A 14,766-nucleotide genomic window follows, 5' to 3' on the forward strand; every position below is an offset into this window, starting at 1 on the left:
GTCTATGAGTGATGAATTTCTAACTTGTCTATTCCTTTGAAAACATCTGAAACAATACTGATATGTTATATCAGTGCAATGGTGTGTTTCAGCTGGATACTTCTTTCTTGTTCAAACTGCTTTCATTTGGATATCTCTCTTCTGTAAATAAGATTAGCCAAGCAAATACCTAATTTACTATACAGCACCTAACTTTCAGCTCTTATAGGAGTAATACATTTTAAGCCCACTTATCACAGAACTTAAACAAGGCAACCAGAAGCCAGTTGTGTAAAACATGAGTAATTTCATGAAAAAACTGCCACTGGTTATGTTATCTATCTGTGAAGCTTTTCAAAGCAAATACTTGCCATCAGTTAAAACATCATTTGACAATCCTACAGTTAATGTCCTACTCTTAAATAACTGCTGCTGCACAACACCGAAGAAAATAACAGTCATTGTCTCATCACCAGAATCTGTGATAGATATTGCAGATGGTAATTCACTCTTCCCCAGCAAAGTTCTTGACTATGAAAAACTATTCATTTTGATCTGCCAGAAGAAAGGTAACAGGATACTTACTGAGTATCTTTAAAAATACTCCCTATGGGTATTCTGAAGCATGCCTTATTTGTTAAGATATGTGCAGGAGGGATGCTGGCAGTTAGAGGATCCACCAAGACATATTTGATTGCTTTGTAAGCAGTATATTTGTGAATATAAGGTGTCCATGAGTGCAGTTAAACTTTTTCTTTCTAAATACGACTCACACATTTAGCCATGCATGGGCTGGGAATAAAAAATAATACAAAAGCTGAATTCCACACTGGATTAAAGGAAACAATATTTTTGTTGCAAATTGCTTTGCCAATACCTTCAAGTGAAAATGAAAAGTGTACCATTTCATGCTGGTTCATTTGTCACTCGGAATATGTTGACATACCTCCCCAGAGAACGCCTGTCCATTGAGAAGGTGCTCTGATCCCTGGCTGTCTTCACTTCCGAAGTGTAACCGGATTTCCTCTAAGCGGTGGCTGTATGTCATGGGCCCTCCAGAGATGTTGACCAAATGCTCTTTGTCTAATCGTAGAGAAACATGTCTCCCTGTATTGTACATTGTCCCGCTGACCTAAACAAAATAAGGGATAAAAAATGTTTTTTTTTCAAAATCATTTGTAATTCCTTGAGACCAATTAAATATAATGCAAGCTTTTGCATCCTACACATCTTCATTTAAACGTAGCACTGTATCTTCTTGTTGTTGTGTGATGAAATACACAACCTGGGGATGTACTTCAACTGTGTGAATTTTACACTGTACATTAAAATATTCCTGTAAATCCATATGTAGGTGCCCTATCCAGGGGCACACAGTTAGCAGAATGAGTGGGACTATTATACTTCTAAATAAGTAGGCTTTTAGAATATTTCTCAATAGTCACTGATTAGTGACTTCATTACTAAATTTCTCCACTGCAAATGGGGACATTTCAGCTGGCATAAATTATTTAAGTACACTTGAACAAATCTGAAATTTAACTCATTTTTTTCTTCTTTCAATATTAATGACAGCGTTATTTAAAAGTAAAGGTGCTGCAAAAGCAGAGAGGTAATTATAAAACAGGGAGCCCTGCTCATTCTGATGCTGCAGGTAAAACCATTCACTGTCCTCTTCTGCAAGGCTCTTCATTCTGGATATTCTACTTCTACAGTTGCCAGATATTTGGCCATAGTGGTCCAAAATTAACTATGGTTTGATAAGTATCTCCAGTCCCTACTACACCTCAGGTAGCTGTTATGCTCTTTGATTCAGCTTTATTTTTAAAAAGACTGACTGGCACACTTCATTTGAAAACTGATTTACATTTTCTGCAATTAAAAAGAAAATGATTGTAGAGATCTTTTTTTCATACGTAATATAATTCTGTCACATTTACCATTGCCACAGGAGAAGTTCCTACAGCAAGAGGTTCCTTAACTTACATGACATCAAAAAGTGAAATACTCCAGTAGAAGAGTGATTTATTTAAGAATGTTCTGCGTGGATGCAAATGCTACACTTGAATAGCATTCATTTACGTTAAGAAGAGGAAGGATAGCAATAATATGCTTTGTTGCACTTCAATTTAAAATTAAAGACATGACTATTATGTATTATATCCTATATTACATCAGTACTATAGTAATTAACATTGCCGCAGTGTCATTTTATCTGTAATAGTAATTACAGAATTTAAATGACCTGTTTTGTTGCACAGTATGTTGTAAAAAAATTATACTGCACAGACTGTGCGATGCAACCAAATGAATGAGATGAAACAGGTTCTGACTGTTGTGGTTATTTTAAACTTTGATATATGTCGTCTATATTGAGTTTATTCCAATTCAAAATAAACAGTTTCAAATGGTTTTAGAAAAGCAGCAAACACAAACATTCCCATTCATCTCCAATAAAACACAATGATTTTATTTGTACCTGCTCCTTAGTTTTCTGCTTGACTTTGCATGCCAAATAATTAAATACCAAGTTTAGTTTAATATGTGAAAGGTCAGGATATTGAATGCAGTTTCAGTATGCTAAGGATGGATGAGATGAAATTGCTAACAATGAGTAAGAAATCCTGTTGAAAAACAAATAGGGGGAAATGGTTGAAAGCCTCTTATTCACATCTGAAAGCTCGCGCTTCACTGAGCACTCAGTTAAATTTAGCAACGGTGCAAAATATTCCGAATCCATTTTCTTACTTAAATCTCAAATTAGGTTACCATTATTTTCTCTCTTTAGGTAAAAGTGACCCAAATAACCTCTAATATGAATGAAATAACTCTCTGTAGAGCAGAGAGGGGAAATGATAAGAGACAAATTCATGAGCAGGAGTAACATTTGTCTTTCTCATTTTCCTCTTCATAAAGACGCAGTGCTTGTAATGAGATTGTATTGACCATTTTAAAACAGGATTTTCCTATGTAACTGCAGATAAAAAATAGCAGTAATGAGCTGAAGTATCTGATATGCCTCATTTCCCACCTGCAGGGAGGACTGAACACCTAAGTGAAACCATAAGAACCTCCCACACAGGCATACGAACTTGTCACCAGGAAGGACAAAATTCAAGAAGTTCAATATCAAAAATGCAGTGGGTTTTTTTTTCCAGCATTTTTAGGCTTAAGTGGAGCACTGGTTCTCTTGTTTTGAGTGTGTGTACATGGGAAGAGCCAGGTACTGCAATCCAGATCCCAGGCAAATGGCCCCTGACGTCTCTGTGCCGTTTCTTCTACACCATCAAGGCTTTTAATGGCATTTCTATTAAGGGCATTTAATCACTACAAGAACAAAAGTGTCTTAGATTTGCCATTTGCTCAGATTACATATGAACAAAAGATGGAAGTGCTAAAGAATTTTATTTTATTTTTAATTTCTGGAGACTTCCTGACTTGCTGTGTTTGTACAGTAAGACTGTGGCTGATCATGGTGAGTACCATCGGACTGCTGTCTGAAATCACTGCAGTGCAGGATTGTCTGCTGTATATACAAACTGAACATCTTATGACCTTTAAAAGCGTGCTTTTCAAGTACAACCACTTCCATTTACAGGGCACAGTGCAGTCGCCTTCTGTCTGCAAGCTCAGAGTCTACAGATGTGTTACACTCAGTAGGAAAGCACTGTGCAGGAAATAGGAGGAGTTTGTCATTGTTTTCAGCGGAAAACTTCCTGTTGTGTTTTCTCCATGTTCACTTCTCACTGTGAGTGGAGAAAAAGGAGATTCTGATCTGCTCATCATGTGAAGATACTGACCAGAGAGGGGCTATCTATACTTTATGTCACTGAGCCTTTAAAGTGATGGTGCACAGTCACTTTAGAGCATGAAAGTCGCTTGGTTTTGTGGACAGTGAAGTTGCGGGTGGTTTTGTGGCGGTGTTCTCTGTCTGCTGCCTGCCCTGCTGCAAAGTGGGCCATAGGAGGGCTCTGAAGGGAAGGAGTTGGTGCTGCCTGGTACGGGCAACAGTATATACTGCTCCGGAGCACAGTGTTCTCTGTGGGTTGGATAAAGTGTCACGGGGCGGTTAGGGAGTACTTCAGAGCAGTGATGTAGTAAGGGTAATGCCAAAGCTCTGCCCAGAGTTGTGTGACTGTTACCTTAAAGTGTCACATTAACCGTTGGTGCTCTCTCCTTCACAGTCATGGCCTCCTGCTGCTCTATTACTAAGTAACATTTTTGTTCTGTGTTTCTTTGACTTAAATGTATACACGGTTTTATTTAAAAAACCTGAGGTAAAGATGAGAACAGCAAACCAGGTTGGGGAAAAAAGCACTGACTGCCCCTCTCCTGTTTTTCAAAATAATCAATGTTCACATTTATCTTATGTGCCAGAAATAAGGCTGTGCTAAAGAAATATATCAAAGCATCCTTAAAAATCCATCTGAGAAAACAGCCACATCCAACATTTTCAAAGTTAACAATCCCAGCACTCTCAGTTGCCCCAATTTCCCTCAAACATTGAGAAATGTTTCCAAACTGGTAACTTTACCTATGGCAAAATCCCCAAGTGGAACAGAGAATGTTGATGGGCTTCAACCTTAATTGTGGAATATTTCAACTTTGGTAGACTTTAATTAAATTATTAACATATTCCTGATGTGTTATTTTCTATTTAATCTCATTCATTTTAATTCTTGCTTCAGAGCTTTGTGCACATAATTCCCCAGCAGCATTATTCTCTCTTTATCTTGATGCAAGGCAGCCACACAGGCACGCTAATATATGCAGTGCTGCATTTCTAAGTGAGATCTGGGTGCTCATGTATCTGTGTGTGACTTGCTAGCCCTACGATCACAAAAAGTCCGAATTCTGCTGCTTGATTGTAGAATACGAGGTCAGCAGAAGCACGCAACTAACAACTGCAAATCCTTTGGTGTGTGTTTATCTTGAAACGTCACAGATTTTTATGACCATCAGAAAAAAAATAGCTGAAACAATTTTTCCTGATGTTGCTCTTTAACCCCGCAGTTATGGAAGCATTTAATTGTGTCCTTGTTAACCACATATCTTGTTCGCTTAATCTTTTCTTCCTAAACTGGTCCTGAACTAAGTATTTTTCAGAACTTTCATGTTCTATATCACTACATTACAGGCTATGATAAAACTGCCTTCAAAAGGCTGTGCAGGAAAAGCATCGGAAAATGAAGCATGTTTTTGGGGTAAAGCTGTCCCAGTAACACAAGCAGGGATTGCGAGAGGAAAGGTGAGGGAGCTGAGCTGGATTCTGTGCCCTTCATCCCGCGCTCTGCTGGTGGCTCATTGTCACAGCTCTCCAGCAGCTCTGCTTCCCAAGGGCCTTTACAAAATGGTGAAATAGTCTCTCAGCATTTTGGATTTATTCAGGTAAGAGTGGTCTGAAGATCAGTTCCAAGAATATTTTTTCACTTGTATCAGTACCTGTCAGCAGAGCAGCACTGAATGTAAGGAAGCAAGAAAATCAATTGTGTATGGCTGCCTGCTGTGGTGTCCTTGGATCTTATCTGGGGCTTTAGCTGTTTCTTTCTTTGGGATGAAAATAGATATAGTCCAAAGAAAGCCTAGCACTGTGTAGGGAAGCAAATCACTAAGTATTGAAGGGTTTTTTTGAAGATGTTGTAATGCCTTGGTTTTACATCCTGTAATAACCACACTTCTATCATCCACCGCATGGGTTCCATATCCTCCCCTTGAAGTCTTATGTTCTTGCAGCTCTGCAGGCTCCAGGAGTGGTGGGCTTTCTACCCCACTAACAGCACCTGAGCTGTTAACAACACTTGCTTTGTCATTGCCTTTGCTCTCTGCCATTGCCTATCAATGCAGAAAAAGCAGTAGATGTCCCAGTGACTGCAGACCATATTCTATGGGCAGGAGCCGTCAGTTTTCTGCTCAACCAGTGGCTTTAAGAGGTCCATGGAGGGAGCAGAGTTCCATGGAAACATGAAAATACCAATACTAAGATTGAAGTAGCATCTGCCATTGAAGGGACTCAAAGAGCTTCACAAACACAAAAAACAAATATACTATTGTCTTCAGGCTCACCAGGATACGTAAACATGAACACCAGAGTGTTTGGTTTTCTTCCAGACTTACACAGGATTGTCCCATTCCCATGCAACACCTCGTGCTGTAGCTCAGGCCACCCGAGCCCGAGTTTCTAAGTGCAGCAGCAAACCAAATAATGTTTTTTTTCTGAGTAGTCCAAGCAAAGTCCTTTCTCTTGATAATTTTGTTGTTATTGTTCATAGTATCTTGACCAGACCTTGTTCAGCAATACAAAATATTGTTCTCATTGGTTTGGAATGATTGTGCTGTAATATGTCCCTTGTATCTCTCTGGTACAAAACAGAGACTTCTTTAGGACTGGAAAACACAGTTTCCATAGACTTCAGGGCATGAATGTGTCTTGGAATCTGACTTCAGGGACCATGATTAAGCATCAGACTGAACTACAAATTCAGATGTAACCCTCTAAGGCACACTGCAGCAGAATTACCTTCCTTTCCTTCAAAGCAGTGGTCATACAAGAACGTACATTTTGTCAATACCGCGCTTATGGCATCTGATTGGTTTTTGCTGCTGCCTTGATTTTCTATCAGTTGTTAACATGGGACCTACAGCAGAAAGTAGAAGCATATCCCAGTTTTATTCTTGGGAGATATTTAAGAATTGTTTGAGAAGACAGAACTATTTTTTAAAATTGTCTCTAAAAGAAGAGATTAGTATTAATTAGGAGACAACTATTCTATAATTTTCCAAACTGTTACAGAAGTTTGAGAGAGCTCTGTCTTTGCCCTGCTGTGTTTCTTTACACACACATAACAACTTTAATACTATGTTTTTAAGCATTTTTTTTTCCCTATGGAGCATTCAAGCACATTTGGTAAACCTTTGTACATTTGGATATTGATGCTTCATAATACTTTTTCTTTGCCTTCGTCTTTAAAGTTTGCTTATGCAGCCTTACATAAGGAAACTGTAGAAACACTGCGTGCATAGCAGCATCTGCAAAATTATGTTTGTGATAAATAACTTGCTTCTTGATCTTTTAAATCTAAAGTTAAATGATCTTTTGTAGATTTGCATAAAAACATCTCACCACACATATATATTTGAAGTACTTCATGCCTTGTAATTTAGATTGCAGCTGTTAATTGCAGCCTTTCCCTACTGCCAGCAGAGAGCACTGTTGACCCATCCCATATGGCCATCACTTCTGCCAGGAGGACTTCCACAGCCAGGCAGAAAATCAAAACTAAAATAGTTTGTTACTTGGGTTTGGTTTGTTACGCAGCCTTGTTCTGTGTCATTATGTTCAGAAAGGGTGGTTTGAGCAGTGGGACAGAAATGAAGGAGCAGCACACCGAGTGCAGCACAGCTTTGTATCTCTGGACAAAAAATGTTTTGGTGTGGGGAGAAAATTAAAGACAAGGAAATAACAGATTTTTGATACAGTACGTCTACTGGGGGAGCTGTGACATAATTGCTGAGTTTTGAGGAACAGCAGACCCCACCATCACCAATATCTGATGGGAAAGGCACAGATGGGAAAATGTAAGAGAGGAGGGCAAAGATTAAAGTAACTTTTTTGTCCGTTCATTGAAAAGTTTTGAAAAGGAAATGATGTTCTGAGTCTAATCAATCCATTTACCTGCTTAATGTCATTTGGCATGTCTCAGAATATTACATGACACATGTTTTTTAAGGCTCCATTGTCAGTACGAATCCCTCCCATTCACTGGGCTACAATTCTCCTGTTTACTTCCCTTAAGTGACTGATCTGAGAAATACTGAAACAAACTTCATAAATTAAATATTCAGGCTTACTGGCTAATGAGCTCAATATGTCAATTTCTCAGTGATCAAAATAATGTGCTTCAATAATGTATACACCGTTCTGTAACAAAAATATATTTTTAATAGGGGACCCGCAGGGTCATGGATAGCCTGAGATAATTACATGCCATGGGTAGGAAGGAATGGAACTGCTCCTAGGACATTGGTAATACCCCGCAGAGCCTATGTGCCACACGCTGCCTTTTAGGGATAATAAAGCACTTTATTACATTTCCACCACTACATTAATGCAGTGATTTTTCCCTGTTAGATTCTGTGAAGTCTAAAGCAGATGCAGCAAAATTTATGGTGACTAGCTTAATAATTGCTGTGTGTGTGTGTTTATGTTTACTGCTCTCCTTCATCTAAAATATTCCAAATACATTTAAACCATGTGTAGTAGATGAATTAGATCCCAGAGCTTTCACTAGATTTCTAAATTAAAACTGAGTTATTGAAATAAGCAGGCAGAAAAACTGGCTTCTGTGACTGGACAGCTTCTACCAGCGCTGGCTGAAAGCCTTCAGGGACCAGTAAGGATTTTAAGTGGAAGATACATCTTGATACTGAGAGCTTCCTGCATGTTGGGATCCATTACATGCTGTTTGGTGTGACAATAGGAATCATTAAGGATGTTTTGCTGTAGGAAAGCAGACTCGATCTCAAAGTCTATCACCTACTATGTAGAGTCTTGAAACCTACAGCCTGAATTTTTGCTGGCAAACTGGAGCATGGAAGAGGAATGTGTAAAAAACAAGTTACATTGCAATGTAGCCTTAGAAGACTTCTTTATGTGCAGCAGAAATGTGCAGTATCAATGTAGATAGTATGCAGTTATTTAGCAGGTAAGGCAAGAGTAATCAGATTCATTTTAGCCAAGTAAAGTGGTGAAGGAATCGTGTCAACTTCTGAGTTATACGTGGTCAGAAGTAGGATGGGTCATAGACTACGTCCTGAGATGACTGGCTTTATATGAATACCCAATAGTGCTCCAACAACAGTCCCAGATGGGTCTTTACTGTGGTAGAATCTGGAGTGACTTTGGTTTATTAGCAGAGCTAGAGTTTGTTGTGAGGTGCCACGTGTCTGCACCACACTGTAGTGCTCAAAAAAGATGGCTTGAGTCTTCTAATCTAGACATGTACTGTACACCTGCAGGACTAGGCTGTGTGATCTACAACCCTGTGCTTCCACGGCCACATTCTTACCACTGATGATAAGTTTTATTTTTTGGCATGACAGTTATAAGCATTATGTGAAAGTGGAGGGAAAAATTATGTTTGCATGTTCTTTTTCGTTCATTAACCTTAGTTTAGAATTAGGCTAAGTCAATAAGTAATTGAGAGAATAACTGAGGCTTAGAGAACCCATTACCCTAATTTAATCTAGTGATCTGTAACAAGATTTTAGTTTGAAGAATCCTCATTAAAATCTGTGTTAAGAATAATTTTTGTCTCTGATGAAAGGATGTCAGAGTTGCCTGTTTAAATCTGAAGGTTTAAGTGCATTTTCAAAAGGTACAGAAGCCAACAAACTGATGGGAAATTCAGACAAATGAAAAGTTACTCTTTTCATTTTATATAGGGCTTTAGAAAATAAAATAGAGAGTGTTAAAATTCTGAGGCTCTAATTGAGTCACTATCTGATGAGTGATCTTAAGATGCACTGATGTTCAAAATGTTCTTTGTTTGGAATGCCAGCAGCTTTCCAATAGCAGCAAAGGGACCATCTGACATGCAAGTGCATATGGAGCAAAGGGGTGTCACTGAATTCCTCCCTGCAGAAAAATGACACCCACTGACATTCGCTGACGTTTGCTGAAAGCTGGTGGGGACCAAGCAGTGGATGTGAGTGCTGTGAGGGTTGGGTGGTGTGTTTCAGCAATGGCACCAGCAACGTGAAAGACATGCCACGTTCTGGATGGCCATGTAGATGGTTATAAGTGTGTCATACAGTTCTTGTTCATCTCTGGCATAAATACACAGTGGTGGATGGCTATGTTGAAAAATCATGTTTTGCAGCTGAGAATTTGCTCTATAAAATAGTGCTCTTTGTGTTTGTTGTAGTTACTATAGAAATAAATAGAAGGCATTACTTTTGGAGTGACCTATGTATTTTTCAGTCTGAGAAGTAAATAACACTGTAGGGGAAGGAAGATTATTAGTAGTCACCACTTTATTTCTAATGCACTCATCACATCCATCCATCTATGTAGCTATGCATATGTAGATATGCATTTTGTAATAAGCATTTATCTGTATATATACAGAAATAAAATATTTTCTTTTTTTTGCTAATTTCTGTGGATAGAAAAAGAAAGAAAAATGCCTGTCCTCACACACAGGCCTAGATTAATGAGTTGGCAAAACCTTCCTGCTGTTGTGCATCCAGAGCATTAGATTGCTGTCTGAATGACTGAGACACATATGGTTTTCTGAGCAGGGTGAAGGATGTGCATACAAAGTTCATCTGTTTTATGCTGCAATCAAAACATACCATTATTAAGTTTAATGATACAATTTTACAAGAGCATGAAAACACCGTTTCTCTAATTCTTTTGCTGTCAGGAAGGTCTGCATTTCTATGCCTATTAAATTTTCATAAACCTTCTAAAATAAAGAAGTGACCACTGCTGATTTTTGAAATCCTTTGAGCACTTGTCCTGATTTTGGCTTGGATGCAGTATGGCGCTGCTATGGCACTGTGCTTTGGATTCAGAATGGGAATAATGCTGGTAACACACAATGTTTGAGTTGTTGCTGAGCAGTGCTTACTCACGTCAAGCACTGCTGGCTTCCCGTGCTGCCCACAGTGAGCTGCTATGGGGGCAGAGCAGCTGGGAGGGACAGAGCCAGGAGAGCTGACCCAGAGTGACCAGAGAGATTCCCCATCCCATATGGCATTATGCTGAGCACTGACACCAGGGCTGTGCGCCAGGGGGCTGCTGCTGGTGTCCGGGCATACTCAGCTGGTAGCGAGCAATTGTGCTGTGCTCCACTTGTTTGTCTGTTTACCCTTCCTTCTCTTTTGTTATTATTAAACTGTCCTTATGTCAACCCAGCAGTTCTGGTGCTTCGACATTTTCCAGTTCTCTCCCTTATCCCAATGTGGGGCTGATCACAGGGCCGGGTGGTGCTGTGCTGCTGAGGGGTTACACCTCTGCAGCCATGAAGCTCCTGCAAGGCCCAGACAACTGAGAAGGGAAATGGCAGTGCCTGATGGTGGCACAGCCAGAGGGGCACAGTAATGCTTCCCTGAAACTCCCAATCAGTGAAGATGGAAAGGAGGATCTGTACAGGTCGGCTTTTAACCATTAGAAGGATGGAACTTTGATCAGCTTTTTTTAGCAGAGCTGTTACAAGTTTTTGAGAGCAGTGCATTTCACAGGTTGCTTCCCAAATCACTGCCAGGGAAAAATGCACGGTTACTGCAAAATAATTTCCTTGTATCTCTGGAGGTAAACTAGTATTTAGATAACTTGAAATTTGACCTCAATAAAATTCATTACGTGTCAAGGCAAATCCTTTGTGACATGCAGAAATCATAAACTATTCTGCCCAGTAGCATTTTTCACTTTCATTTTTTTGAGCGATAGAAGGGAGCTGCTTTGTCCTGATTTTTCTAATTCTTTAAAGAAGGTGAATAACTTCGCTTTCCCAATAACAAATATTGCTGTCTCTGTTTACCAGAGGTCTGCTTTACTTTACTCATTTTATTCACCTCAAAAACATTTGTGTACTTCTTTATGTCGAGAAAAGTGGAACTGCAGTAAAGACAGAAATAAAAGAAAAATAAATCCTGCTCTTATTTTTCTGTTCTAACAACGCTCTTCAAAACCAGAAACGATAACCAAAAATATTTCAAATGTTCTTATGTTCTTACTAACTACAGAACATAGCCAGAAATCGAACTGGAACTTTCTAAAATGAAGATCAGAAGAAGTATTTATTATACAACGTTAGTGAAAAACGTGGGACTTCTGGTATTTCTAACTATTTTAGATGCACGTGGGTTCTGAATAATGGGTCTGCCCCAGAGCTACTGAAATCTGAGGGCAGCACCTGTTTTTAATATATAGTTGGTGACTGATGGAGTCTAACATAAAGACAGGAAATCTTTATGGGTCTGCGCTAACAGAAAAATATCCACTCCCTGATGCAATTGGAAGATTTGTAAGTCTATTGTGGCTTATGTCTTATTATTTTCACACCAACTATTTCTAAAGTCTAGATGATGCCTAATAAACAACTCCTTTAATCATCTTTAAAATGACAAACCTGTTGATAAATTGAATTTTCTCCAACAAGATATTGCTATATTGATTTTACTACTCCATTTTTAATAAGCAGAGACTGTTCAGAATTGCCTGCTATGACAGCCCGGAAAGTAGGGCATCAACTGACTTGGCAAATGGCTGAATTTATAGGGAAGTTTTTGCTAGAACTCCAATCCGTTATTCTTTTATTGTCGACATTCACTTGCAATAAGGATGTTGGACCAAATCTGCTGCATATAAAAAATGGACAGACATGTCTACCTAGAAGTTTCTGTGGTAGATTTCCTTTTCTCAGGAATAAAAGCCACGTCCTCCCAACCACACCTTAAGTCACCAAATGAAGTTCTGCCCACGGGCAGCCTCACTGACAACCCCATCAGCCCCATCCCTCTCCCTGAGCAGAGGGCTGTGCTGCTCAGTGTGAGCAGAAGGTGTGCAGTAGTCCTACAGCTCAGTGCTGGAGCAATGATTTCACTGTGCCATTCTTACCTCCGCCCTGGGGATTGCTGAAGGCACAGAGTACACGCCAAACTTTTAAGATAACATTGTGGCTAATCACAGAGAGAAAAGGTGAAACCCAGTGGCTGGGTCAACACACGGCATTCAAAAAGTCACTTGTAATTGCAGAAGTGCATTTCATCTACTGTTGGAATTTATCTTTCTTTTCTCTGAACATATGAAAGCTTTGCACACACCAAGAAATGCAATGGTGCCTTTAGACACTGCTCATTCTGCTTAGTGACAATGTTACTTACCTGACTGATAGTAGTTCTCTTTGGTTAAAGGGGCAGAAATGTGCTATGATGGTGACATCACTGCTACTACAGGAAATAAGTAATTTGGAAACAATACAAAATCCTTCCATGCATTAAACTTGAATGAGATAAATGGAAGGACAAACATCCTAAAATGTTTCAGTTTGCGATAAAGAAATGTTTTTGATATTTTAACTTCTATGTCAAAAGTGACTGTAGCTGGTGTATCAAAACCATATTTCTGAGCATGTTCAAAGCTGTTCTTGGACTCAAAGCATATCCACAATTATCAAAACACATAGGCACCTATTTGCACATCCTGCCAGGGTTATGTATTCACTGTACAATGCTTGGTATTTTACAAAAGCCTCCTTTTGAGCCACAAAGTGATTACTGAACAAATTGTGGCGTATGTAAGCTGGTAACTGACAGTGCAGTAATGAGTACTGAGTAAAAATCTGAACAAAAATGTTATGGCCAAATCACCTTTATGAGATTTTGAGTTCCTGGTTTAAATGCTGTTGCTTGTTTTTTTTTTCATTTATGGATTAAAAAAGGTTTAGTACTCTTAAATCCATGCCTCTCATCCCTTGTATGCCCTGTCAAACGAAAGCAAAACAAAATGAAACCAACAACTTCTAGCAGAAAAATTCCACCCTCTAGGTCAGCATTCCTCAAGCTCGGGTCTGATGTTCGCACAGATGGAGCACATCAGAGCCCCCGATGTCCGACTGCCTGCACAGCCACAAGCTGCTGCCTGCTGAGGGACCTGCAAACACATGAACCAGAAGTGGCTCATATATGCTGAAAGGCTGAGAAGTACTGATCTAGGTCAGCTTCTTCCACATTCAGGCGCTTGAGCAGACGTGACCTGATTCTCAGAAGCCCTGAGTAAATAGAAATCTAGAAATGACAACATTTCAATAGAAGGGGCTACTCTTTGCATCCTAGGAAACTCCTAAATATACCTCTCAGACTATCAGGAAAATGCTAATCCTAATGTTTTCATCTGTGATTTTCTTCCCTTTGTTGTTCAATGATTTGGTTAGTTTGGTCTCCCTTTTACTCTCCTATATATTTGGGTAGCTCTCAGTTATAACTGTAAGCCTGCTTTTCCTGTGATATCTGTTCCTATGTACCTCTGAAACAAGTTAAACATGTGCAGAAGGGTCCCTAGGGTTTTCTGTTCTTCTGAGTAGAACCATTATTCGTTCCGTGTGTCTATTCTTTGTGATGTTTCCAGGAGAATGAATTTCTGAACACAGTTTGCTTCCTGAAAGGTACCTAAATCCTGACAAAACCTGTAGCACAGGAATGTTATGTTTTCTTTCTGTCTAAGTAATAATGTTCAGGAAACGCCCAGCCTTTCGTTGCCATACAGCGGGGCATCATCCAACTCACATTTTTTTCCTGACCGAGGCTGCTCAGCAGATTCTAGTAGTGCTGTAAGAGCATACGACACAGGAGCAACCAAATATTCACAGTCAGCACTAACCTACCTCTGCTTCTGAGTTTAAAAGGATGAACATATCTTTTTGTATCTATACCCTGAGATTCTCCTACTGAAATCAGCAGAAACAAGATCGGGTGATAACTGTCCAGAGAGTTAGTTGTAATTTTCAGTAACTCCTTATTAAAAAAAACACCCTGTCCTTGTGGAAAATTCCTATTTAGCTGTAAGGAAACCTAGAAGGTTCTATAAATAGAATGGAGAAAAAGCCCATTGTGATTATTCTTTGGGATTCTGAAGCTATTTTGCCACAGTATAATATAGGGATAGAATTTTCTAACATAAACATTTCAAACATCCCAAACTGGGAGGTTTCAGATTCTGCTATAGGATATGTGTGGAGGAAGGCACAGAAAAGTCTAGCAGAGAAACTGATATTTGTCATGTCA

General features: G+C 39.3%; 1 protein-coding gene across 3 annotated transcripts in view; it reads right to left on the reverse strand.

The window, feature by feature from the left end:
- Window positions 1-14,766, reverse strand: part of CA10 (carbonic anhydrase 10) — a 168,528-nt gene that overhangs the window by 34,835 nt on the left and 118,927 nt on the right. For all 3 annotated transcript variants that reach the window (XM_015279985.4, XM_415644.8, XM_046902156.1), the window contains one exon: window positions 926-1,111. In XM_015279985.4, coding sequence (XP_015135471.1) covers window positions 926-1,111 — 186 coding nt within the window. The remainder of the gene's footprint in view (window positions 1-925; window positions 1,112-14,766) is intronic.

This window comes from Gallus gallus, chromosome 18, assembly GCF_016699485.2.
Source record: "Gallus gallus isolate bGalGal1 chromosome 18, bGalGal1.mat.broiler.GRCg7b, whole genome shotgun sequence".
In the NCBI taxonomy this organism is placed as follows: Eukaryota; Metazoa; Chordata; class Aves; order Galliformes; family Phasianidae; genus Gallus; species Gallus gallus.